We start from the raw sequence: 26,986 nt of genomic DNA on the forward strand, positions 1-26,986 counted from the left end.
TTTTTTTTTTTTTTTTAGATTCCATATATATGTGTTAGCATACGGTATTTGTTTTTCTCTTTCTGACTTACTTCACTCTGTATGATAGACTCTAGATCCATCCACCTCACTACAAATAACTCAATTTCGTTTCTTTTTATGGCTGAGTAATATTCCATTGTGTATATGTGCCACTCATCTTTATCCATTCATCTGTCGATGGACACTTAGGTTGCTTCCATGTCCTGGCTATTGTAAATACAACTGCAATGAACATTGTGGTACATGACTCTTTTTGAATTATGGTTTTCTCAGGGTATATGCCCAGGAGTGGGACTGCTGGGTCATATGGTAGTTCTGTTTTTAGTTTTTAAAGGAACCTCCATACTGTTCTCCATAGTGGCTGTATCAATTTACATTCCCACCAACAGTGCAAGAGGGCATTCTTAGTCACCTCTGTACTTGGAGATCTAAAAGGCATCTCAAACATAAAACATTAAAAATGGAGCTCTTGGTTTCCACCACCTCCCGCTCTGTCCCCACCAACCTGCTCCTCCTCCCAGCACATAGTCTCACCCTTGATACCTTTTTCTCGACACCCACGGCCAATCCCATCAGCAAAGCCTGTCAGGTCTACCTTGAACATGTATCCTCGGTCTGGCTACTCCACCTGGTCCAACGCCCCCCTCCCCTCCCTGTGCCCTGGGCTACTTCAGAAGCCTCCTAAGTGAGGGTCCCTTTTCTACCCTTGGCCTTCTCAGTCTGTTCTCTACCAGCAGTCAGAGCAATTCTTTTAAAATGTAATTCAGTCATGTCATTCCCCAGCTGGCTTCTCTCACTTAGAACAAAACCCAAAATCCTGAGTATGGCCTATCAGGACTCCACCACCCCTCTGATCCACCCCCTAGCACTCTTCATTCCATAATTCTTCTCAGAAACACCATCCTACTTGCTGTTCCTAAAGAAGGCAAGCAAATGCTTGCCTCAGGGCCTTTGTACTTGGTGTTCCCTCTTCCTGGAATGCTCTTCTACATATATCCCCATGGCTCCTTCCCTCATTTCTTTTATGTCTTTCCTCAAATATCACTTCTTCAGAGAGGTTTCCCTGACTATCCTATAAAAAGTACTATCTTTATCCCCTCACCCCAGTTTATTTTTTTCATAGCATTCATTACTACTTGGCATTATATGATACTTTCATATATGATACTTTGGTTTACTTGTTAACTGTCTGTCTTCCCCAGTAGAAAGTGCTCTCTAAGAGGGCAGAGACTTTGTTTTCTTATTCAATGGTTAGAGTACTGCCCAGCATATATTAGTAGCTCAGTCAATATTTATTGCATGCATGAATGAATGACTGATTAGCAAATCCCTAGAATGTAGAGGCTCTTTCTGACCTTCTTATTTATTCCCCCAACCTCTTCTGTCAGATTTCTAGCTTTGGGCAGGGTACAGTGTAGATGCCGATAAATGTATGATTGCTGAACAGTCAATAAATTCTTTTTGAGCAAATGAGTTACCAAGTTCTTGCAACATGCAGATGCAGTGAGCACAGGGGCAGCCCTCTTTTGAAAAGCTGGTTCTCAAAAAAAAAAAAAAAAAAAAAAGAAAGAAAAGAAAAGCTGGTTCTCTCGGGTAGAAGTCTTAGTCTCTGTTGCTCCCTCCCCTCACCTTGGTATCCTGACTCCAAGGCTGTGACCAGGAAGGACATGCAAGTACTGCTGGTCTGCTGGTGGCCTTGGGGAAACTGCACAAGCCCAACAGTCCCTGCTCAATGGCCTGGAGACTGTTGGCTCATCCAACAGGATGCTCTGCAGGTATCAGCTGGGAACAGTGTGGTCATTTACCAAATGGTTACCAAATGACCAGAGAAGCCAGTGTTTGAATTCCTATTTAATCCTAACTGTCCTGTGGGGTAAGCACTATGAACCTCATCGCAAAGTTAAGGAAACTAAAGCTCAGCGAGATTGCTTGCCCAAGGTCTCACTGGCAGTGAGTGACAGGATTGAGATTTGACCCCAGTTCTACCTAACTTCAGACAACAGACAACAGTGGACATTTGTTGAGGCTTCACTAAGTAAAAGGGTCTATTTAAGCTTCCTACACATGTGTAGATCTCATCTGGTACTAACAATAAACGTACTAGTTAAATATTATTGTTATCCCTATTTAACAAATTGGAGAACTGAGGCACAGAGAGGTTAATAACTTGCTCCAGGTCACACAGCACTTTCCATGACAACACACTACCTTTAAAATGTTACCTCCAATGACTAAGAATTTATTTAGATTACAAACCATTCCCAAGGGGTGAATTTGCTCTGAAACGCTAAGGAAGGGACATCTTAGAAAGCAGTAAACAGGCAAGGTCTCTCCTCTGCTGCTTCATCTTCTCTCCACAGTTCCTAGATGATCTCCACCCTGGGAGGGGAAGGTTGCTGCTCCTCCACCCTGGGAGGGGAAGGTTGCTGCTGCCTCCGAAGCAACAGGGCACAAAGTCCAGCCCCAGCCTTGCCCAGCATGCCCCGCCTGCTCACACAGGGGCATTAATAGGTAATGACTTTCGTGATGCGGAAGAGCAGGGCGGTGGAAACACAGAGGCTTGGGGCCTGTGGAAGAGGAATAGGGGCTAACCCAGGGGCTGAGTCAGACACCAGGGCCTCCAGATATAATTCTCTCAAAGAGGCAGAGAAAAGTACCCCATGAGGAGAAGACAAAAGGGGACCCGACATTATTTTCAGCCCAGGGGCAGGAAACTGAAATTCAAGCCTGAGTCATCTTGGGGTGGGGGACGGGCAGTTGTGCTCTTTCAACGTGGGTTGTCTGAAATCTACACTCACCAAACGGCCTCAGCGGCTGAAATTTCTCCCCTCAAGTCCCTTTGCAACAGGATGCACTGGTGAACACTGTCTCACACTCCCCTTGCTATCTGCCAGCCCCCAAACTCCTGCTTGAACTTCCGGTTATCTCTCACCCTTGGGATCCCAAGGCCTCATTTTCAGAAGACTTCCACCAGTATGAGCTGCTCTCTCTGTCCCCCCACCAAACCTTGATTCCAACACTCAGCACCCAGTTGTGGGTAGTTATTAGTGTAGGGTCTGCCTCCCATCCAAATGACCAGCGATTTGAGGGCACAGGCTGGGTCTGGCACGGAGTGGGTGCTCAAAACATGTTTCTTAAATGGACAACTGACCGTCAGCCCCTAGCCCCAAGCCCCTGTGGTCTCCACACTGGCTGGCTCCTTGGGATCCCCTGGGCCTCTGTGTGGTGAGAGAGGGGCTAAGTAAGCATCCTGACGTTGCCTACCTGACCTCTGCCCCTCAGGCCTGGGAAGGGGGTTGGCTTGGTCTAAAGACACTGCCCCTCTGGGCAGGCCTCAAGGTACTGTCACCCGTCCCTCAGGCAGGGCCTGTGGGTAGCTCCAGACACCCCTGCCTTTATCCTTGGGCTCTGAGGCATCCTCAAGCCTGGTGGGGTGGTCCACTGGGTCCCTTCAAATGGTCCTCTTTGACCTCAGGGCCTCAGTGACTCCTGCACAGCTCTGGAAACAGTTCTGGAAAGCCTGGGTGAAATCCAGTAGCTTTCCGTGATGGTCTCTGAGGATCCCGGGCCACCAATGAGGCCCGTCACTGGGACACACCAGGGGAGAGCCCGAAGGCTCTGGCCGACTGCCTGAGCCTCCTCCCTTCCTCCCACTGCCCCCTGGCCAGCCCCAGGTCCTCAGCTACTTCTCAGGCCGCCAGAAATGCCCTTAAGTGGGGAGGGGGCTGCCTGGAGTGCTTCGAACTGGAATTTTGAGGTCAAAAGACAGAAGGAAGCGTCCACTTCCCCTCTCTACAGTCCTCACCTCTCAGACACTACCCCAAACCCTCTCCACACGTTCCAACAGCCCAGAGCTGGAAGCACCGGGAGGGAGGGGGTTTGCCCGCTATGGGCTATCTCAGAGAAATATCCTGTCTCAGACCAAGACTGGAAGGAATTCTAACCCCAGAGAAATCCCAAACCTGGAGCGCAGAAAAAGAAAGGACACTTTAAGGAGATCAGTTTAGCGGTTCCTATACCTGGAATCCCAGTGCACCTCCCTCATTTTACTGGGGATCCCTGCTGGCAACCAAATGACCCTCGGGGTCCCAGCCCACCCAAAGCCCCAGGCCCTGCTGGGAAAGCAAGGGGTGGTGCCGAGGGTGTCCACTTCCCACCCACTCCGCCCCGGACTCCAGGGTCCGGGGCGCTTGAGGGGCCCCTAGCAGCTCTGACCTTGTGACGGAATTCTCGGGCCACCTTCCGGTCCATGGCTGAACCAGATAGAACCGCTTGCTACACAACTAGCTCCTTCGGGTGCTGCCGGTGCTTGGTTGCCCCGAGCCGGCAGAGGCGGAGACCCTGACAGGCGGGGCCTGGGAGGGAGGGGGCGGGACCTGGGACGGGTGGGGCGGGGTCGCGGGGAGGCGGGAGACCCATGTCCTGAATCGCGTCGTCTCTCACTGACGCCCAGGAGCAGATGGACTGGAGTGTGTGTCAGTGATGGTGGCACCAGTGGTTGGACCTGAGGCTGGCGCTGCACTTGGAATGGCTCCCAAACACACGCAGTTGAGGTAAAGGATCTCAGGAAACTGTCTGTCACCCTCTGCCAGGCATCTCACCTTCAGTGTGCATTCCTCTGTGGGTTTTTCCCACTTGGAAGACATCTTCTCTTTGTGAATTCCTTGGTGAACCAGTGGGTGGGAGTGCCCCTTCTTAACTGACTTCCCCTCCCACGTTCCCTAGCTCCCCTCCAATCACACACACACACACACAGAAGCATAGAAGGGCCTGGCAATGACATCCTGATTTACAGCTGACCTTTACCCAGGGCCCAGGCCCCATCTGGTTCATTTGATTCAATTCAGCCAAAGTTTGCTTGACTCCTAGGTCTAGGGCTGGGGTGCAAAGATAATGATGAACCAACCCTGGGACAGACTGAGAGGAAAGAGGGGGCCAGGAGAGGGGTGATAAAAACAGATGTGAATGGAAAGAGTGGGCACTTTTAATTATGGCGCTTGCTCTTGGATTTAACTCAGGGTCAGGGCCTGCCCTGTTTGCACCGTGTCAAGGGACAGGGGACAGGAGGTGGACAGCAGCCCAAATCAGTGAACAACTGTAACTTCAGAGGCACCTAAAGACCCCCTCCTTTGCAGCCCACCACCAATAGCTGAAGTTTTGTCAGCAGACTATTTTTATTTGGGCTAAATTATTGCCTAGTTTAAGATATAAATCCTTCCTGGAGAAGAACCTTAAAATATCATCCATGTTCTCCCCTTCATATTAACTAGTTAAGGTCAGAGATAAAAGAATTCTGAGATTTTCAGAGGCCCAGGAAAGACACACAAAATATGTTCCCCTCCAACTTACCTTGTTGATTTTCTGCATTTTGTAACTATGTCATATGGCTGTTTATTTCGTATATAGAATCCAGGCCGAGCAGCAAATGCCCTTATGAGGGGAATGCCATCCACTGGCACCCCAATCCTTCTTTTACATGACCACTGCCCCCTGCAGACTCTCTTCTTTAAATGCTTCCCTCTTGGTTTTAGGGATAAAACTGAGTCCTGGTTCTCCTCTCCCATTGTTACTGAGTCCAAGTTCGAACTGCTCACTGCACAACAGACCAATAAATTGCGAGACGAGTTGTTGGGGCAAGGAACAGCAAGTTTTTAATTTTATTTTTTAAACATCTTTATCAGAGTATAATTGCTTTACAGTGTTGTGTTAGTTTCTGTGTATAACAAAGTGAATCAGCTATGTGCATACACATATCCCCATATTCCCTCCCTCTTGCATCTCCCTCCCACCCTCCCTATCCCACCCCTCTAGGTGGACACAAAGCACCAACCTGATCTCCCTGGGCTATGCAGCTGCTTCCCACTAGCTATCTGTTTTACATTTGTTAGTGTATATATGTCCATGCCACTTTCTCACTTCGTCCCAGCTTACCCTTCCCCTTCCCCAGCAACTTTATTTTTAAAGCCAGCAGACCAAGAACGTGGTGGACTAGTATCCCAAAGAACCATCTTCCCCAAGTTAGAATTCAGGCTTCTTTTATACTGAAAAGGGTAGGGGTGAGGTTGCAAATTTCTTCGTGCCGGAATTCTTTGTTCTTATAGCCCTCCAGGTAGGTCTGGGTCACAACGTTCCTATAAAGGTCCAACAAGACAAATGTTATTCTCTGTTCTGAAACTTTTTATTTCTATATGAATGGGAAAGTGTTATACCTGTAAAGGTCAGAGGCTTGAGAATGGGCTATCCTGTATATTTCAGGCAATTGGCAACATTCTTAACTTGTAGCAAAAGCAATAGAATACAAAGGTTAAAGTAAAAGAAACAGCTTCAATATGGAGTCAGATTTGTCCTTCCCTATTACATCATGAATGTTCTTTTTCAAGCTTCCTCTAAGACAGTCCTGCCTTCACCCATTCCTTAACCAGTGTTCTTTAAGGCTCCATGCTTTGCTCTTTCCTCTTCATCTTCCCATCTAACCCTATGGCTTCAAATACCCTGTGTGGGGATTGTAGAGCCCTACATCAAGGACACCCTACATCAAGGACATAGGATAAAAACTTGGAATTAACCGAGCCCCCATAGCAATTGTTGACATGGGCTCTCCTAATCTAAACAGGACAGCCCCCCTCACCTCCGGGCCCCTCCCGCCCCCCGCCCAACTCCATATTAGGTAAAATATTCACCAGGTAGCAACCTTGTAGCACCCTGGCCAATCACCTAATGCCATCCTGCGAGCAGGAATTTTCTTTGTCTTCAGGCTATAAAAATTGACTACTAGAGCACAAAGGGGGTTGCCTCTCCCTGGTCTATCAGGAAGTTGACCTGCTGTATTTGCAGCGCCCCTCACTAACTCTGCTCTTTGCTCTCCATAAACTCACTGTTTTCTAAAATACTTTGTGTCTGGAAATTCTTCTTCCAACCTGCGCACGGACCACAATAGGGATAGCTATGTGTGCTTTATTTACCACTTTATTCCCAGAACAATGTGTGGCGAGGAGTAGTTGCTCAACAAATTGGTTGAATGGATGAATGAATGAATGTATCCCAAATGTATACCGCTGCCCAGGGGCCTATGAAGGCCAACACTATCGTCATTATCATCACCATCATCATCTATGCGGCCTGGCATCTAGTTGGTGTTCTAGCACTTAGTTGGCCAAGTGAATGATACAAAGTTTCCAAGGCTCTCAGGCCTACATTTCTACCATTTTAAAATTCTCCCTGGACAGAGAGGGTATCTTGTTCACAAAATTAAAGTTGTTTTGTCAAAGTATGGCCTCGATGGGAGCAATAATATGGGAGTGTGAGGCACTTCTGTCACTCAGTCAACATTCCCCAAGCTGGGGCCTGAGCTAGTGCTGGACATACAGAGGATTAAGCCATGATCCATTTTCTAGAGGTATTCAAAACTGGGGGTAGGGTGGGGACTTGGGGACTCAGGAGACTGTAGTGGGGAGTGGTGGGAGCACAGGCTAGGACTCCACAGGCCTGAGCCCTGGTCTGCCACTGACCACGGAGTAGCATGTCCCGGGACCTTTGTAAAAGGAGTGCATAGGACCAGACTCATACCGGCATCTTGGGTCTCTGGTGTTAGGGGCTTCGGAAACCCAGGTTCCAGAGCCAGGGATCTCTGAGGAGCAAGGGATGTTGGAAGTTGCACAGACTGCCTCCTTGCTCCCCCAAGGGACTTAGGGCTGAGTGATCTGAATCCAGCCTCCCCTGGGGAGGTGCAGCCTAACGCCAAGAAGGGCAAAGGCGGGGCCACGGCCAGGCGCCTAAATTATGGTAATGAGCTGGGCAGTCCTGTCACTCTAGCTCAGGGCGGAGCCAAGAGCCTGGGAGGCGGGGCGAAGGGAAGCCCAGGGCAAGAGAGCGAGAGGGACGGCGGCCTCCTACGAGTAGGTGTTACCCTGCCTTCGCGGGAGAGGCGCTCGAGACCCTGGCCGTTCGCTCAGGCTTCCTAGTCCCCGCGTGCCCCTATGGGGGCCCCGGCGACCGCGTTCTGCCTGCTAGTCGCTTGCGTCTGGCTGCCCCGGAGTGAGCCGGCAGGGGAGTCCCTGCCGCTACAGCCTCTCGGTGAGACGGGTGTGGACTAGGGGACCCCAGGGGGCTGGGGGAACGTTTAGGGGGACGGGCCTGAGCAAGTTGGAGAGAGGCAGGAAAGAAAGAAGGTTTGAGGGAGGGCAGGGGGACACCCAGGGAGTGGGTCGGGGGAGAGGGACCGCAGAAGGAAAGAAAGGTCAGCCACAACCAGGGGAATGGCTCTCAAGCTGGGCAGGGTGGAAGAGACCCAAGTGGGGGGAACCAGAGAGAACTGGGGCACAGAGAGTGGGAAGGAGGAGGGAGATCCTTGTTGGAGAAGAGTCGCCAGGGAGGGGGAGAAAGGATTTGAGAAGGCTGCAGGGAGAGAGAATGGGGTGTGAGAGAGGCTTCCTAGCAGGTGGGGAGCGGGTGGTGGGAGGCATCGCTTGAGTAGAGAGTAATCACGCTCCCCAGCCGCAGCACCCGCACCCTGGGGCAATGCAGAGCTGCAGCCTGAGCCAGCCCAGGATCCCAGGTGAGTAGGCAAGAGCTTGTGCTGCCCCACTCACTGGTTCCATCTTTATTCCTGGCGTGGGTGACCCCAGGGGTTAGCACAGAGGGTGGGATGGGCCTGGGGGTGGTGGGGAGGCATGGCCCACTCCTATCCCCTCACCCATGCCAGGCTTGTTTCTCATCTAGCCACAGCCATCAGGAGGCGATCCTTGCCATAGGGGATGCCACAACAGTGATGGGAGGCCAGGTAAGGGGAGGCCTGGGGAAGGGAGGCTTCACTGGGCAGGGGCTTATTTCTCTCTGGGTTTGAGGCTGGCAGGGAGCTCTGTAGGTTGCAGGAAGGGTGTCTTTGCAGTTATTCAGAGGGAACAAACAAGATTCCTAGAATGTGTTTGAAGTATGCAAATTTATAGGATGCCTCTACTCCCACTTTCCTAATCTCTTGGGGCCCTGTAGCCAGTTTATCTATTTATTTATTTAAAAATTGTTTTTTAGGGGAGGAGGGCACAAAGGTGCTATCAGGAGACAGCTGAGCTCTTTCCTTCCCTTGGTGAAAGTAGGAAGGTGAGAGTTTGGGAGAGTGTAGTCTCTTTTCCCTGCCTGGTCTAAACCCTGTCAGAGGCCCTTCTTCATCCCTCAGCAGTGCCCCAGGAGTGCTGCCTTGAGAGGAGAGACAAAAACCGGGCCACTTGGTGGGGTTTGCACGGAAGGGTTGGTTGAGAAACAGATCCCTGACTACCATCCTCTGAGTCTTGACCATTCACTGTTGCCTACCTTCCCCAGCTCCTCCGTGCATTAGGGAGAGGTGGTGCTTTGTTCTCTCTCTTTGCCAAACTTCTTCGGTCTCTGGATCAGGTGACTCAATTTTTCTTTCTAATCCTGGCCTGCATTTGTCTCCTTTCTACAACCACGGACACGTTACAAATTCAGCCCACCCGAAGCCAGGTCCCCCAGAGAATCTCGAGCCTCAATTCACGCACCCTGGCTCTGGGGATCAGCTGTGGGGAGCTCCTTGTGCCAGTAGGATGGGAGCATCATTTATAAAAGAAAACAGTGTGTCCCAAATACCTGCCCTTTGGAAATAGATATGAAGACCCCAAGGTAGGAGGGGGCATACTTCTTTTCTTTTTTAATTGAAGTATAGTTGATTTACAATGTTGTGTTAATTTCTGCTGTACAGCAAAGAGACTCAGTTATACATATACATACATTCTTTTTCATATTCTTTTCCATTATGGTTTATCTCAGGATATTGAATATAGTTCCCTGTCCTATACAGTAGGACCTTGTTATCTATTCTGTATCTAATAGTTTGCATCTACTAAGGGCATGCTTATTTTCTAATGTCTGGATTATATGGGGTTTTTTTTTCTCTTTTGCCCATTTCCTCAGACCCCAAGTTTTAGAATCACAGTCAGGTACAGTTTGAATTGAAAGATAATGTCATCACTCTTTTTATTTATTTTTATTTTATTTAAAAAATTTTTTATCATTCTTTTTATAGATGGGGCAATTGAGGTAGGTGAATGATTTGCCGGGGCCCTCAGGGCACAGCAGAGCAAGGTCTCCAGATGGAGCCAGCCTGTTCCCCCGTATCATGAATGCCCCTCCAGACCCCAGGAATCCCTGTATTTTAGTGGGGTAATGATCCTTCCCCAAGCATCTCATTCCCCTAGTGGGCTTCTTTCCTTGCTGGATTCCAGGGTAGGCCTCCCCTTCTTTTCCTTGGGGAAGCATCTAGACCAACCTACTGGCAACCCCAGTAGGTTTCTCACGTTACTCCTTAGAGCAAACAAGGGGTTAGAATGGCCCTCCTTTAACGCTGCTGGAGTGGGGGGAGGGTGGGGAGGAATGAGGCTACTAGTTAGAAAGTGAACCTGGGGATCCTTTGAGGACTTCTGCCTGGAGTGCCCTCTTCCGTGAGGGAGGGGGGTCTCAGACCTGTAGACCACCACCCTTCATTTCAGTGCTGCCTCACTCTATAGAGCTCAGCCATTCTCCAGAGAATTGATGGTGTAGACCAGGAGTCCATGAACTTGGATGGGGGAAAAATGCATTTGTTCCTCAATGGAACTGAAATTTAGCCTTCCCTTTAGTTATTACTAGAGGCTACAGACCACAGCATGATAGCAGTGTCTGTGACTGTCACCGGTGGAAACCACAGATATTTTCCTATCGCCTGGCAATCATTGTTGCTATCTCCACATCTCATTTCTGGCTCACTGCCCCCAGATTCTGGCGGTGATACGGCCTGCTGCGGGTCTTGTGATTTAACGTATTAATAAAGAAGCACAAATATTACTGTCACCCAGTTTTATAAAATATTTGATAATGCATTGCAATATGTTTGATTTCCTTTGTCATCTTATGTCTCATATTACGTATTTAGAAACATTTATTCCAAGAAGGGGCCCGTAAGCCTCACTAGATTGTCAGAGGGGTTCATTGCATAAAAATGATTAAGAACTCCTGATCTATACTGAAGGTGAATCATCTGGACAGGATTTAAAATTCTTCTCCAGAAAATGGCTTCGACTTTTTGCAGCACAGGCTCTCTTACCCTCACAAGGCCGATCTCAGGGGCCACATCTGGGGGAGAGGGGGGCGAGGAGGGGAGAGGCACAGGGACCAAGTTGAATTAAGCTCTGCAGGCCTGGGGGATGTTGGCGATGAGCCTTTCCCCGGCTGCTCTCTTCCATTGCCAGTGGTCTTTGAGGCCCTGTGAGACCGACTACTACCAGGGTGGGAAGCCTGGCTCCTTGGGCTCAGCCTGGATCTACAGAGTAAGGAGAGCTGGGAGGACCCAGGAACCAGGGAGTGAGAACGCTGATACCTGGTCGAGGAGGGCCAGTGACCTCCGAGGGGGTCAGCGGGACAGTGAAGGGGGAGGGGGTGGGTGCCTGCAGGAGGTGCAAAGAGCTGGGGTTGGGCTCCAGGGATCAGTATGCTCTGCATACTTCCTGTGCTCCAAGTGCTTTGCTAGACGCAGAGGTGACAGTGAGGGAGAAAACATGTGAGACAAGCACCCTCAGTGTGGTTTGTGCCTCGCTGGCCCTGTGAGCAAGAACACGTGCTCCCGTTCACCATCCCTGGGCTGGACCGGGCACCCAGTCCGGGAGGTTGTACAAATGAGGCGGCTGAGGTCCTGAGAGGGAGGAGCCTGCTGTGCCCAGGGTCCCAGTCCCAGGTGAGGTCACGTTAGACACCTCGGGCTGGAGTCCTGAGAGGGCGGCTAGCTGTGTGGTGACTGAACACAGGTGATGTTCGGGCAGTCCTGATTTCAGATGCTTTGTATCTCTGGAGACCGTGCATTGGGGCTTCTGGTCTGGGATATAGGGTCTCACAGGGCTTTGCCTGTGTCCTCGGATGTGTGCTCTCAGGGAGAGTCCTGACTCAGAGCTGAGTTCTGAGGACAGCCGGTGGTGATGTGTGAGGTACTGTGTTTGCTGTTAGAAGAGTCCAAAATGTTGGGTGGGGGGGTCGGAGTGATGCCCCCCTGCCCTGGGGTGAGGGGCTGCCTTTGTTTCTTAGCTCTGCCCCATGTGGTTTCTGTGGTGAGGAGGTGTCGTGTTTGTTCTCCAGACAAGGGGGTTTTGTTCCAGGCTGTGGAGGACACAGAGGTTTACTAAGGAGGGAAGGCGCTGGGGAGGCGGTGGCGGGGGGGACGACACACTGGAGCATGGAGAGCAGCAGGTGTGTTCAGGCTACAGGCCTCCCCAGCCTGCCACTACGACGCCACTTGGGAGGGTGTAAACCAGGCCTCACTCCTCCGGACCTAGGGCAGGCCTGAAAATCCTGCCTTGCAGACCTCTCAGAGGGGGGTCTGGGGAAGTGGGGTGACTGAGGCACCAAGCGGCAAAGGGCCTGCCTCCCTCCAGCTGAGGGGCAGGAAGGGCTGTGACCGCCGGGAAGGCTGCACTCCCTGAGGTCAGCCCTTGACTGCATTCTCTTCCTTCTCCTGTCTTTAAAAGGAGGCTGAAGCCCTGGACTCCTTGGCCATGTCTTCCTGGGAAAGACGACTCCATCGGGCCAAATGTGCACCTTCATGTAAGTGCCCCCTCCCTGTGGCCCGTGGGAGGCCCTGGCCTGCGGAAAGCCCTGTGAGCGCAGGCCCAGACTCCTCTCGGGGCCTCCTGGGACCTCTTTTCCCTGCATGGGGTCTCTTTTCACCGTCCCCAGCCCCAGCCTCCAGCTCCACTCTGCTTTCTCCTTCCTGGCTGAGGAAGTGTCCTGTGCTGATGACCATGGCTCTGCGGCTGTCTGCCTCACACTGTCTGACTCCAGAGAGACCGAGCTTCTTGTTTAGTGGTTGTTTTTCCCTCTCTACGTCACCCTGTGTCTGTAGCCTCTTTCTACTTTCTGTGACCTCTCCCCTTGCCCTGTCCTATGCCCATGGCCTCTCCCTTCGCCTGTCCTGTGTCCATGGCCTCTCCCCTCATCTGGCCTCTGTCTGTGGCCCCTCTTCTCACATCACGGCTCCTTCCTTCACTACCCTCTGCTTTGTCCTCTCATCCTCTGTGGCCTTCCTTTCCACTACATTCCACGTGTGCGGCCCCTCCCCTAACCTTGGTTTACGCCCTGGACTCTTTCCCGGAGCTTATGGAACAGCGAGGAAGAGCAGTACATGAAGATCTCTGGGCGGTCTCCCTGCTCACCCCACATGCTGCATGTTCGTAGTTCTGCCTGCCTTGCCTGGTGGCCAAGAACTTTTAGCTTAGGAAGCTGAAGGCCTAGGTGGGGCTGGCCTGGGGGCCACTTGGTACATACGGAAGGCAGGTACTCTGAGACCCCACCCCACAGCCTGCTAGCCATTAAAGCTAGCTACTGAGGAAAGCTGGGGCTACCTGTGATGGGGATTTGAGTTCCATGTAGCTCTGGGAGGGCTGGGGCCTGGGGTCCCAGCCTGAGGGAGGTGCTGCCCCGATGGGTTCTGCCAATCTTGGCTTGATGGGAAGGTGCCTTCTGTCTCCCTTGCAGACTTGTTCTCCTGCTTCAACGGGGGTGAGTGTGTGCACCCGGCCTTCTGCGACTGCAGACGCTTCAATGCCACTGGGCCGCGCTGCCAGATGGGTGGGTCTGGGCTCCATCCCACCTCCGAGAGGGGCCACGGGTACAGGGAAATCTGCGGGCCTGAGACATGGGGCTCTGGGCTGGAGGGGAGTGGGGGTGGCCCCGCCAGGGCTGGAACCCACCGGCCTCTGGCTCGGTGCCAACTGCTGCTACACAGACAGCTTCTTTTTTCTCTGGCTCAGTGTACAATGTCGGCCCTGAACGGGACAGCATCTGCCGGGCGTGGGGACAGCATCACGTGGAGACATTTGATGGCCTCTACTACTACCTGTCTGGGAAGGGCAGCTACACCCTGGTGGGGCACCATGAACCCGAGGGGCAGACCTTCTCAGTCCAGGTGAGGCGTTCCCTGCTCTGCCTGTCTAGGAAGGTTCCACTAGGCCCTGAAGGCTGGGCTGGCTTGGGATCTACTTGTCATGGTTAGAGAGGCTGGCACCTTCTTTTCCCCTCCCAGCTCCCGCCCAGGGCATCTGCACCTGGAGTGAGCTGAGGGCTCCACGGTTCTCACTTACCCACCCATTACTGGTTGCCCCTGGCCATTCATTCACTTAGTCTCTCACTCACCAAGTATTTATTAAGTGCGTAATTATACTCCTTTCCTGCCAGGCCTGTTGCTGGCTCTGTGAACAAAGACACAGATGTGGTCTCTGTCCTTATGGAACTTACAGTCTAATGGGGAAAACAGACATCACGTCAAATGAATCATTTCAAGTGCAACTGAGTGCAATAGAGAAGTTCCAAATGCTAGAAGAGCATGTGACGGAAAACCTAACCTTGCTTATTGGGAAGGATGGTGATCAGGGAGGGCTTCTTGGAGGAAGTGATATTTAAGTTGGGATTTGAAGAATGAATTAGAGCTAGCCAAGTGAAGGGGTTGGGGTGGGGGGGGATGTGAGAACATTCTAGGCCAACAGAACATTGGGTGCTACGGACCTTAGATAAGAAAGAGCATGGTGCCACAGAGGAAATGGTAGAGGTCCTGGATGACTCACTTTAGGGTGATCTCCTCTAAGAAGCCTTTCTGCATGCTCTGACCTTCTGAGTGGGCTCAGGGGCTCCTTTCTGTGGAACCAAAGTTCTGCATCATTACCCTGTCATTGTGTTTCTCTTACAAAGGTCTGTTTCTGGTCCTACTCTCCAGATATAAGCTTTCTAGGCAGGAAGTATGTCTTTTCAACTGCTGTTCCCAGTACCTGGATTAATGCTCAGTAAAAGTTGTCTGGTATATGAACACGTGTGAGACTCACTGTTGGGCAGACCTGATTTTCACGTTTACCCTGTGTGTCAAGTGGGCAGTCACCTTCAGGCACAGCTCTCTACCTGGAGAAGAGTCTACTTGGGGAGCCAGCTCTGCTGGAGGGCACCTTGGCCAGTGCGGAGTTAAGGCCAAGGGGTTGGGAGATAGGGGAGATCCTGGTGCTCAGTGTCACCCCTCTGCCAGCTGGGTGTGCCCCTTCTGTCTCAGGCATAGACCTACCAAGAGGCTGCCTGGGGGCTATGCTCTGGATGCACTGGGAACCCTGACCAACTCTCCCCGCTTTGCCTCGGGGTATCATGGATATCACACATCATGACTGTGTCATTTCGTTGATGGATATGTCACAATTACTTAGACCAATGGGATGCCACACATTCATGGGTTATGAAATGAACTTAATGAGTCATAACCAGCCTAAAAAGAAAAAAGAAAAAAGAAAGAAAAAAGAGACTATAAATAGAAAATATCATAAGGATGCATTACACATTAACAGTGGTAATATTATTTTGTAAAACTTTTGTTTTATTTATATGTGTATATATTTCTCACTATGGGTCATGGTCACAAAAGTTTGAAAAATATTTAGACTATGGAATGGCTTTCACAGGTCCTACTTTCAGTTGAAATGGCTCCAGGCTGCTTAACCCCATTTAATGATAATCTAGTGGAAGGTTTGTTTGTTTGTTTGTTTATTTACTTATGGCTGCATTGGGTCTTCGTTGCTGTGCGCAGGCTTTCTCTACTTGCAGCGAGCGGGGGCTACTCTTCATTGCGGTGTGCGGGCTTCTCACTGCAGTGGCTTCTCTTGTTGCGGAGCACAGGCTCTAGGTGTGCGGGCTTCAGTAGTTGTGGCACGCAGGCTCAGTAGCTGTGGCTCGCGAACTCTAGAGCACAGGTTCAGTAGCTGTGGGGCATGGGCTTAGTTGCTCCGCAGCATGTGGGATCTTCCCGGACCAGGGCTCAAACCCGTGTCTCCTGCATTGGCAGGCGGATTACTGACCACTGCACCACCAGGGAAGCCCCTAGTGGAAGGTTTGCTCACTCATGGGACGGGTTTCCACATTTGGCAGATTGACATTTTCAGAGTTTTCCCTAAACTCTGGGAACCCCATCCCTCCCCTCCTTGGGTCCTATGGCCTTGGATGTATAGGTTCTGTCTGAGCAGGGGGCAGAGGAGACATGTGTGTGACACGCAGCACAGGAGTGACATGTGTGCCTGTGTGTGCAGGCGAGGGCTAGGCTGTATCTGCCAGGGTTGTGGTAGGAGTGTGTGCTTATAGTGTGTGCTCTGAGAGTGCCCTGTGATATACATATGAGATGTGTGTGTGTGTGGTTTGTATGAGTGTGAGATGGCGTGGGCGTGTAACTGGGCTTTCAATCCAATGAGATAACCTGGGATGGATAAGCAGAAAAGTCTGGACGTAGGAAGACAGCGCGCTTGGATTAGAACCCTGGCTGTGTGTGCCCCTTCACCTCTCTGGGCGCCGGTTGCCTCCTCTCTGAAATACAGGTGATGAGAGCTCTGGCCTTCCTGTGGTACTGTGGGGACCGGGAGAGATCACAGAGGAGACGAGCTTGGCACGCAGCAGGCAGGCTGTTGGCATTAGTGGAAGCTCAACAGGGTGCCCCTGGGCCCACAACCGAAGCTCGGGGCCAGGTGTATGGCAGGAACCTGCACACTGGCCTCCGAACCGCCCCTTCTCCCCCACCAGGTGCACAACGACCCGCAGTGTGGCTCTTTCCCCTACACCTGCTCCAGGTCTGTCAGCCTCTTCTTAGCGGGTGAGCAGGAGATCCATCTGGCCAAGGAGGTCACCCGTGGAGGCATAAGGTAACTGTAACATCTTCTGCCCTGAGCTCCCCTACTCCCTGGCATGGGTGGTGGTGGATGGGTAAGCATCTTCCCTTCTCAAGCCTCAAGGAAATTGTTTTCAGGGGGCAAACAGCAGCACACCAGGGCAGAAGCATACTGGCAGGCCAGCTGGGTTTCTAGTCAGCTGGGTTTGCAGAAAGAGTCCCTCACAATTTTCTGGAACTGTCAGGATCTCTAGACAGTGGGTTTTCAGGCAAATAGCAGAGTTTCCCAGATAGCTGAGAATTTACCACTATAAGCATGCTTAATTTTCTTTTCTTTCACAAGTTGAAGGAAATCTTCCTGAGTGTATCATACGTAGTTGAAGCATCCTCAGAGCAGATTCTGGGCACACCTTCACCCTTTTCTGATGGCCTGAGCTCATTTTGAATGTCACTTACCTTGTTGGGACATCAGGGATGCCTGAGGGACCACTCGAGGGGTGAAGTCCCAGCTTCCTACGCCAAAAGGCCCCAGACTGTGGTCCTTCCTGAAATCTTTCTTGCATTTCTTCTTCACTGACCTTTCCTTCCCTTGCTGTCCACTGCCACTTCATGTTGTTGTCAGGGGGACCTTCCTGCACTGACCCTTCTCCCCTTTTTTATTTCCTGCTTCAGACCTGGACACTGGGTAACCAAGCTTTCTGGGGCTGAGTGTAGAAGTGAAGGCCCAGGGGTTTCTCCTGTGAAAGAAGCATTGGTAGATGGATCTTTTGGTACCAGCTTTGGCTGGTTAGACACTTCATTTGTCTTCCTCCTAATTTCCAGCCGGGTGAAAGTTGCCAAATTCCAGATTGGCTAGGCGAGCCTGTGCCGGTCAAATGGGGAAGGTGTCAAGACTGCTGTAGCCCTGCATCTTTTCTTTCATTCCCTGTTTGTCTTCTCTCTTGCCTTTTTCTTTTTCTCTTCCTACTCTTTTCTTTCTCCCCACCAAAAATATAAGTAAAATAGGTGTCTGTTTATACCACCTCTCCTGTCTAGGAGAAAGGAACTGGCAAATTCAATCACTCTAAGATTTATCCCTGCCAGGAAAATTGCAATTTTATTTTATTTTATTTTTCGCTTTACTAACTGCACTTTGTTTATTGAAGCACTGTCAATAAAAGATACATCAATAATTCTGGTATAAAAAGCCACCACTATTAGTGCTCAAAATCCCATGATTGCCCTCACTGTGATTCCAGATAGCAAGGGAAATTGCAATTTTATTTTATTTTAAAAAAATATATTTATTTATTTATTTTGGCTGCACTGGATCTTCGTTGCGGCATGTTTTAGTTGCAGCATGCATGTGGGATCTAGTTCCCTGACCAGGGATCGAACCTGGGCCCCCTGCATTGGGAGCATGGAGTCTTACCCACTGGACCACCAGGCAAGTCCCAGAAAATTGCAATTTTAAAAAGCAACTTTAAAACTCTGAAAACAAAAGAACCCCTTTCTGATGGTGGACTTCCAGGCACCCAAGAAGTCAGGGGCAGGGAAAATAAGGACCTCACACGCTGTGGTACCAGTGGCCGTGGGGTGAGGCAGGTCCTGTGTACGTGGTGGGTCCTTCAGGTAGGGGATGGTGGGTCCTTTGGTGAAGGGACTGGGCTAGTGGAGGTGGTGTGGATGCCCTGAAGCTCTGGCTTTGCCCTGCAGGGTCCAGCTGCCACATGTGATGGGGAGCATGCGCCTGCAGCGGCTTGCTGGCTATGTCCTTGTGCGGCATCAGTCGGCCTTCACGCTGGCCTGGGATGGCACCTCGGCTGTCTACATTAAAATGAGCCCAGAGTTCCTGGGCTGGACCCATGGGCTGTGTGGGAACAACAACGCCGACCCCCAGGACGACCTGGTGACCAGCTATGGTGAGGTGCAGGGAAGGTGGCCTCCAAGGGATTTTGGTGGGGATGGAGGATAGGTCAGGCTGGAAGGGGTGGAAAGGGACTTGAGACCGAACCCTGGGGTCATGACACTAAAGACCCAGTGGGAGGCCAGGGGCCCCTTCCAAGTATGTGGCCTCAGGCATCTTTTAACCTCTCTGGACCTCAGTTTCCTCATCTGTAAAACAGCCATGATGAGAATGTCTACTAGGGTTGTGTGAGGCTCTAATGGGCACTTTGCTAGGTGGCACTGACCCTGCAAGGTGAGTGGGGGATGGAGGGGGCTGGGGTGGCAGCAGGGCACGGAGGGCTAGAGGGAGCCTGGAAGAGAAAGGCTCCAGCAGGAGTGGCAAGAAGTTAAAGTGAAGGGTTCAGGCCACATCATGGTGACTCTGGCCAGGAGGGAAGTGACACCTTTGAGCAGCCACAACACACTGAACACTTTACCCACATGGTCTCATATAGTCCTTGCAATCAGTTCACAAGGGGACCCTTTGCCTTGTTTCACATGTGGGGAAACTCGGGCTCAGAGCGGTACGGGAGCTTGTTCAGGCTCACACGTTCATTCTCTTTCGATTGCATGGTGTTGCTTTCCAGAGTTTAGAGCAGCAGGGATCTACTCCAGGGAACTCACAGGGTCTTGAGCATCCTTGACTATTCTTACCACACGGAGTTTTCAGGAGAACGGCTCCGTAGGGAAATGCAGGTTGGGATGGGAGCTCGAGGCTGGGTTCTACAACTCCTTGCCTTCCTCTTGGCATCTCTTGGGCTCCATCTTCCTCCCCTCGGGCTCCCCACCTGTGGTCATGCTAGTTCTCCCCTACAGGGAAGCTGACGGAAGATGTGGCTGAATTTGTGCACAGCTGGCAGGAGCGGGCCCCCAACCAGCCTCCAGGGCCCACAACCTCCTCTCTGCCTCGCCCTCCGTGCCTGCAGCAGAGCCCGGGAACCATGCAGGTCTGGATCCTGGGGAGAGCCCCCCACTCCAGCCTCTACCCCCACCCTAGTGTCTGGCTTAGGTTGGTTTCCTTCTGCTTCTTGGGAAGTCATTGGCTGCAGGGGCCCAGGGTTGTTGGTGCCCATGCCCCTTCTGTCTGCTCTCTACCCGGCCCTTTCTCTCCCTCGGGCTCAAGTTGGGGTGCTGTATGGGACTGGCAAAGTCAGAGGGCTTTACCTGACCCTGCCAGCCCCCAGCTCTGGCTCCTGGCCCTTGCCCCAGGGTGTGTATGACCGCTGTGAGGCACTGCTGCGGCCCCCCTTTGATGCCTGCCATGCCTATGTCAGCCCTCTGCCCTTCACGGCCAGCTGTACCAGCGATCTCTGCCAGTGAGTGGGGAGCCGGGGGGGGGCGGGCGGTATTGGGTTGAAGGGAGACCTCTCCCAGTCTGGGGTGGGAGTTCATCACGTGGGCCACTGAGCTTGATGATCCCAGACCCTAACAGATATGCTTCCCAAAACTCTGATACTCTTATCTGCATAGGACAGACTTTCCCCATTCAGCTGAGGCCCAGAAATGGGGCCTGACCCACTCAGGGTCACATAAGTCAGGGGCAATGTTGAGACTAGAGCCCAGGTTTCCTGCCTCCAGCCTAGGGGTCTGTATACCTAGCTGCCTTCCCTGGCTCCGTTTCCCAGCTGCGTGGCGAGGAAGGATGCCCTGAACCCTGGCGGTCTCTATCGGGTGCTGGCGGGCTGGCTACAGGGTAGATCTCACTCCAGTGTGACCCTCGGTTTCCCTGCACAGATCAGCGGGTGATGAAGCCACCTGGTGCCGGGCGCTGGCAGAGTATGCCCGGGCATGTGCCCAGGCAGGTCAGCCCCTGCAGGGGTGGAGGAACCAGCTCCGGCCATGCGGTAGGTGCAGCCTGGTGGTGGGCAGGGAGGGATTCCATCAAGTTCTGTCCTGGGGCTGCGGGTGGCATTCCCAGGCCTCAGCTCGATGTCCTGTCCTGCTGAGAACCACAGTTATCAGAGTGTTAAGCCCTAAGGTTGCATCTGCGCGTGATAGATGGGAAAACTGAGGCTCAGAGAGGGAGGGGCTGGCCTGGGGCCACCGAGTGAGATGAGGGTGGCTCTCAGCGTCTCCCAGGCTCTCACTAATTTCCTGGTCACCTGGTGCTCCCACTGGAACTAGGGGAATCAGGAAAATCAAAGCCCTCCCACCCCCCCACCCTAGGGCTTGGGGTGGGTCCTGGTTGGGTCCTGGCAGAGCTGGGGCCAGAAGGGAGCTGTCAGGCCATACTGCTCCCTTCCTTGCAAGCGGTGCACTGCAAGGAGAAGGACTTTATCTACAACGAGTGCATCGCCTGCTGCCCCGCCTCCTGCCAGCCCCGGGCATCCTGCGTGGACAGCGAGATAACCTGTGTGGATGGCTGCTACTGCCCCGACGGTATGCGAGGGGTGGTGTGGGTGCCTGGCAGCCACTTCCTGGGCTGACACGGATGGGCATGGAGCAAGGGCTCAGAGGATGCTTGTTTGCAGAATGAATGAAGGAAGAAAAAACAATAAGTGAATAAATGAATGAATGGATGACTTAAGGGAGGTGAGGGTAGGGGCAGAACTGTGGCTCTTGAGAGGTTCATCAGGGTATTTAATTTCATTGGGACTGAGCTTTTTAAGGTGTGTAGATGAGGACAAGTCATTCAGTCATTCAGTCATTCATTTATCACACATGCATTTGTTTAAACATTCATCCACATACTGTTTTCATGGTGTACACATTTGCAGCGCATCTACAGTGTGCAGCTCACGTGGCTAGGCTGGGGGTTAGGATAAAAAATATAAAGATACAGTCATTGACTTTAGGGATCAAAATCAGGTTGCTGTGATAAGACACTTACACACATGACTCTAGTCTGAGGCATAATCTGGTGAGGACCAGCTCAGCGGTTCAGACAAGAAGAGATATAGGGATTCATTTCAAGAAGAGAGACTGTCAGGGAAGGCTTCCTGGAGGAGGTGGCACCTAAGCTGGTTCTAGATGCAGTGACAGGCTTTTGAGAGGTGAGGAGGAGAAGCTAGTCAGTATGCATTTTGTTTGGTGTGGGTTGTTCTCTGAGAAAGGTCTGGAAGTGAGGTTATTTGCTCAGAGGGGATTAATCATTTATACAGGAGAAAGTTTGAAAGTGAGCTGGATGGTGAAAGAGTGTGGGTGAGGTGCTGTTTTTCACAGGCCCTGGAGAGTCATGAAAGTGTTGTGAACAAGAATGGAGGTAAGTCGGCCTTTGCTGTCACCCTAGGGCTGATCTTCGAGGATGGGGGCTGCGTGGCACCAGCTGAGTGTCCCTGTGAGTTCCATGGGACCCTGTACCCAACTGGTTCTGTGGTGAAAGAAGACTGCAACACCTGGTCTGTGTCCACTGTTGGGGAGAGGGGAAGGGGGAGGCGGTGACTTCTGGGGCTTTCCCTCAGGGCTGCCCCTCCAGGATCTGGGAGCCTGACCACATGGGAGCGCTCACTCAGCATCTCTGAGTCAGGAGATCTCATTATATCCATTCTATGGGTGGAATCTCCATCACCCATTTTAGAGCTGGGAAAACTGAGGGCAAGGAGGAGCTCTGCGGACCCTGCAACCCTCCGACGTCTATCCTAGTCTTGGAGGGGTGAGCCCCTGCCCCCCTGGTCTCTGTGTTTCAGCACATGCACTGCGGGCAAGTGGCTATGCAGCACATCTGTCTGCCCAGGTATGTCTGACCCCATCTTGGACCTTACCCCCTACCAGTCCCACAGCTTTTAGGGCAGGGAAGCACGGGGGGCCAGGCCTGCTGCTGGCGTGGGGTGGTCACTCAGTTCCATTGGCTCAGCACGCCCCTCATTTCCTCAGAGCTGCTTTGCCTGATTAAGGGGTTTTGCTCCACCCCTGTTAGGGAGGGTTTTTCATGGGCTCCTTCCTGAGCGTGGGGGACCTGGACCGAGACTGGTCTCCATGCTCGGGGCCTGGTCTCCTGTCAGAGGGAGATGCTCGGGGCAGGGATGCATCTCCCTTCAGACAGGCCTGCGGCGGGGGGGGGGCGGCCAGGGCTCCAGACACTGCCCTCATACCTGAGGACAGGGTGCCGTCTTCTCTTCATGCTCAGAGCTGCAGGGCAAGGCACTCCCTGTGGGGCAGCTCCCCTGGGTTAGCTGCCTTTCTCTGCCCCTCAGCCGAGTGTTCAGTGACTGGCGACATCCACTTCACTACCTTTGATGGCCGCCGCTACACGTTCCCTGCCACGTGTCAGTACATCCTCGCCAAGAGCCGCTCCTCGGGCACCTTCACAGTGACACTGCAGAATGCCCCATGTGGCCTGGTAAGGGCTGGGACCCCAGACCTGAACCAGCCAGCCACCCCTGGCTGCCACCCCCTAGAGAGGCTGGGGATTTAGGGCAGGGCCTCAGGTCCTTCCACAGCCCACTCATCCTGCTGTCCATTCTTTCTGGGCAGAGCCAGGGGGCAGCAGACTGGGTTCTGGCTCCAGAACATCTGCTAGCTGAGAGTCACTTCCCTGTCCTGGGCCTCATTGTTTTTTATTTTTTTAATTTTATTGGAATATAGCTGATTTACAATGTTGTGTCATTTTCAGGTGTACAGCATAGTGATTCAGGTATACATATACATATATTCATTCTTTTTCAGATTCTTTTCCCATATAGGTTATTACAGAATGTTGAGTAGAGTTCCCTGTGCTGTATAGTAGGTACTTGTTGGTTATCTATTTTATGTATAATAGTGTGTGTATGTTAATCCCAAGCTCCTAATTTATCCCTCCCCGCCCCCTGCCACATTTCCCCTTTGGTAACCATAAGTTTTCAAAATCTGTGAGTCTGTTGCTGTTTTGTAAATAAGTTCATTTATATCATTTAAAAAAAATTGGATTCTACATATGAGTGATATCACATGATATTTGTCTTTCTCTGTCTGACTTACTTCACCTAGTATGATAATCTCTAGGTCCATCCAGTGTTGCTGCAAATGGCATTATTTCGTTCTTTTTTATGGCTGAGTAATATTCCATTGTATATATGCACCACATCTTCTTTATTCATTCCTCTGTTGATGGACATTTAGGTTGCTTCCATGTCTTGGCTGTTGTGAATAGTGCTGCAATGAACATTGGGGTGCATGTATCTTTTCAAATTATGGTTTTCTCCAGGGATATGCCCAGGAGTAGGATTCCAGGATCATATGGTAGTTCTATTTTTAGTTTTTTTAAGGAACCTCCATACTGTTCTCCATAGTGGTTGTACCAATTTACATTCCCACCAACAGTGTAGGAGGGTTCCCTTTTCTCCACACCCACTCCAGCATTTACTGTTGGTGGACTTTTTGATGATGACCATTTTGACTGGTGTGAGGTGATACCTCATTGTAGTTTTGATTTGCATTTGTCTGATAATTAGTGATATTGAGCACCTTTTCATGTGTTTTTTTGTCCATCTGTATGTCTTCTTTGGAGAAATGTCTATTTAGATCTTCTGTCCATTTTTTGATTGGGTTTTCTTTTTGACAGAGGGCTGCACGAGCTGTTTATATATTTTGGAGATTAATCCCTTGTCAGTTGCTTCATTTGAAAATATATTCTCCCATTCTGTGGGTTGTCTTTTCATTTTGTTTATGGTTTTCTTTGCTGTGCAAAAGCTTTTAAGTTTAATTAGGTCCCATTTGTTTATTTTTGTTTTTATTTTCATTACTCCAGAAGGTGGTTCAAAAAATATATTGCTGAAATTTGTGTCAAAGAGTGTTCTGCCTATGTTTTCCTCTAAGAGTTTTATAGTGTCCAGCGTACCATACCGTTTTGATTACTGGAACTTTGTAGTATAGTCTGAAGTCAGGGAGCCTGATTCCTCCAGCTCTGTTTTTCTTTTTTAAAATTAATTAATTAATTAATTTTTGGCTGTATTGGGTCTTCATTGCTGCACACGGGCTTTCTCTAGTTGTGGCGAGCGGGGGCTACTCTTTGTTGCAGTGCACGGGCTTCTCATTGCGGTGGCTTCTCTTGTTGTGAAGCATGGGCTCTGGGCACGCGGGTTTCAGTAGTTGTGGCACACAGGCTCAGCAGTTGTGGCACATGGGCTTAGTTGCTCCACGGTATGTGGGATCTTCCTGGAGCAGGGCTCGAAACCATGTCCCCTGCATTGGCAGGAGGATTCCTAACCACTGCACCACCAGGGAAATCCCTAGCTCCGTTTTTCTTTCTCAGGATTGCTTTGGTTATTTGGGTTCTTTTGCATTTCCATACAAATTTAAAATTTTTTGTTCTAGTTCTGTGAAAAATGCCATTGGTAATTTGATAGGGATTGCATTGACTCTGTAGATTGCCTTGGGTAGTATAGTCATTTTGACAGTATTGATTCTTCCAATCCAAGAACATGGTATATCTTTCCATCTGTTTGCGTCATCTTTGATTTCTTTCATCAGCATCTTATAGCTTTTAGAATACAGGTCTTTTGTCTCCTTAGGTAGGTTTATTCCTAGGTATTTTATTCTTTTTGATGCGATGGTAAAAAAAAAATCTCTAAAATTGGTCTAATTCAACTTAATCTCTGCTTCCTTGGATTGTACCTTCAGCATCTCTATTCATTTATTCATTCGTTCATTCAGCATATACTGAACATCTATGTCTTCCAGAAGCTGTGTTGAGTCTTTGGGACTGGGATGAATTAGACCTGGCTCTGCCTTCCTGGACCTTACAGTTTGGTGCGTGAGGCAGACAAGTGACCCCCATAACCTACTATGTTACAGGAGCTGTGACAACATGGACAGTACAGAGTAGATCTCCATGGAGGAACTTTTCCCTGTTATTGTTTCACCCAGATGTCAGGTGGGAGGAGGAGGTGGATCAGGAAAGGCTTCCTAGAGGAGGTGAGCCCTGAGCTGTGTCAACCACTTGTGAACATAACTGAGCAAAAGGCCAACCTGCAGGTCTGGGGTAGATGCGAGCTTGTTTGTCTCTCAGTAGTGACTGCACTGTCTCTGAGCTGACCATGCTAGCAAACCTCACCAGTCCTGGTCTGGTGGCACTGAAGCCCCTCCTGGCATAGAGGAGCAGGGGCTCACACCCCTAGCCAGGGGGGCCACCCCCAGTCCCTCCTCCCTGCTGGCTTCTGCAGCCCCAGCACTGAGGCCCTGAGTGTGAGCAGACATCAGCTGGACATGCCCCTCGCTGGCTCTGGGGACCCATGCTGGGCTGTGGACTAGGTGGAGGGCTGGGCTTTCTCCCTCTTTAGGCCTCAGTGGCCCCCACCCCTTTCTCTGCCAGAGAATGGCCTGGCCCTGACCTTGGCTACTATCTGAGTCAAGAGAATACTTGTCCTCAAAAGTTGGGTCACTCTCATCACATCCTGAGGGTGGCAAAAGGCAAGGCAGACAGACACAGCCCAGCTGGGCTCCTTCCCACTTACGGAGGTCTGGCGTCTTAGAATACCTGAGGGCTGTGGGACCTTGGGGGGTCCCTTACTCAGCCCTCTCTCTAACGTGTCCCTGACTGGCTGGCCAGCCTCAGCCTGAGGTAACCTGCTTCAGTGCTGGATGGCGCCTCTTGATAGCACATTCTTTTTACCATGAGCTGGGTCTCCTCCTTGTGACGTCATCCATGCTGATGAACTGATGGAGGGCCAGCTTTGGGCTAGTCCTGGGCTGGGCACGGTGAGGGTTACACAGATGAATCTGACCTGGTCTTACCTGCCAGGAGCTCACAGCCTGATGTGGGAGGTCAGTCACGTCCTCAGGTCGGTTGCTTCAGTACGAGATACAACACCATCAGTGCTGTAAGAGGGGAGTTCTGTGAAGGAAGAAATACCCCTGTGGGGTAGAAGAAAGGAAGAAGGAAAGCCTCATGGCAGAGGTGGCATTTGAGCTGAGTGGCCTAAAAAGTGGGCCTGGAAAGAGAAACAGAAATAAAATATGTATATTTGAGGATGGGGAGGAAGGGCAATCCAGGAGGATTAGAGCACATGAGAAAGGCAGTGAGGTTGGAATGTTCTAGAATGCATTAACACAGAAGCAGAAGGACTTGGCAACTGGCTGACTGTGGCTGGTAAAGTTAGGGGGGATGTGGGAGAGAAGCAGGAAAAGTCAAAGAGGAAGCTGTGACTTCAGTCTGGGTGAACAGAATGGGGTGGGGTGAGGACAGTAACAGAGAGGATGATGAAAAATACTGGCACAGTGCTAGGAGCTTCAATCACTTTTGCATACAGCATCCAGTTTAAAGTTCAAAATACCCCCACGTGGTAGTTATTATTATTCTCCCTATTTTAAATATGATGAGACAAGCTTACAGAGGCTTGGGGCATTTCTGACAACCCACAGCCAGCAGGAGGAAGAGCTGAGCCCGATCCAAGGCTGGATGTTGTCCAGAAAGCCTGTCACAACCTATTATTAACATCTTACGTTAATTACAAATAATGAGCCAGT

The 26,986-nt window shown here is 51.1% G+C and overlaps 2 protein-coding genes across 4 annotated transcripts in view; one reads left to right on the plus strand and one right to left on the minus strand.

Annotated features, from left to right (window-relative positions):
- USH1C (USH1 protein network component harmonin) overlaps nucleotides 1-4,333 on the minus strand; it is a 52,647-nt gene extending 48,314 nt beyond the window's left edge. For all 3 annotated transcript variants that reach the window (XM_029209213.1, XM_029209211.1, XM_029209212.1), the window contains exon 1: nucleotides 4,237-4,333. In XM_029209213.1, the coding sequence (XP_029065046.1) occupies nucleotides 4,237-4,272 (36 nt within the window). In that variant the 5' untranslated portion in view covers nucleotides 4,273-4,333. The remainder of the gene's footprint in view (nucleotides 1-4,236) is intronic.
- A 3,664-nt stretch (nucleotides 4,334-7,997) lies between these two features.
- The window catches only part of OTOG (otogelin), an 84,747-nt gene continuing 65,758 nt past the window's right edge, over nucleotides 7,998-26,986 (plus strand). Inside the window, 15 exon segments of the mRNA XM_029208520.1 lie at nucleotides 7,998-8,094; nucleotides 8,515-8,575; nucleotides 8,740-8,800; nucleotides 12,525-12,600; nucleotides 13,531-13,623; nucleotides 13,806-13,960; nucleotides 16,594-16,712; nucleotides 18,374-18,579; nucleotides 19,421-19,551; nucleotides 19,814-19,920; nucleotides 20,339-20,448; nucleotides 20,855-20,983; nucleotides 21,834-21,942; nucleotides 22,231-22,277; nucleotides 22,738-22,883. Coding sequence (XP_029064353.1) covers nucleotides 7,998-8,094; nucleotides 8,515-8,575; nucleotides 8,740-8,800; nucleotides 12,525-12,600; nucleotides 13,531-13,623; nucleotides 13,806-13,960; nucleotides 16,594-16,712; nucleotides 18,374-18,579; nucleotides 19,421-19,551; nucleotides 19,814-19,920; nucleotides 20,339-20,448; nucleotides 20,855-20,983; nucleotides 21,834-21,942; nucleotides 22,231-22,277; nucleotides 22,738-22,883 — 1,647 coding nt within the window.

This window comes from Monodon monoceros, unplaced genomic scaffold (assembly GCF_005190385.1).
Source record: "Monodon monoceros isolate NGI ecotype Baffin Bay Population unplaced genomic scaffold, NGI_Narwhal_1 Super_Scaffold_7, whole genome shotgun sequence".
In the NCBI taxonomy this organism is placed as follows: Eukaryota; Metazoa; Chordata; class Mammalia; order Artiodactyla; family Monodontidae; genus Monodon; species Monodon monoceros.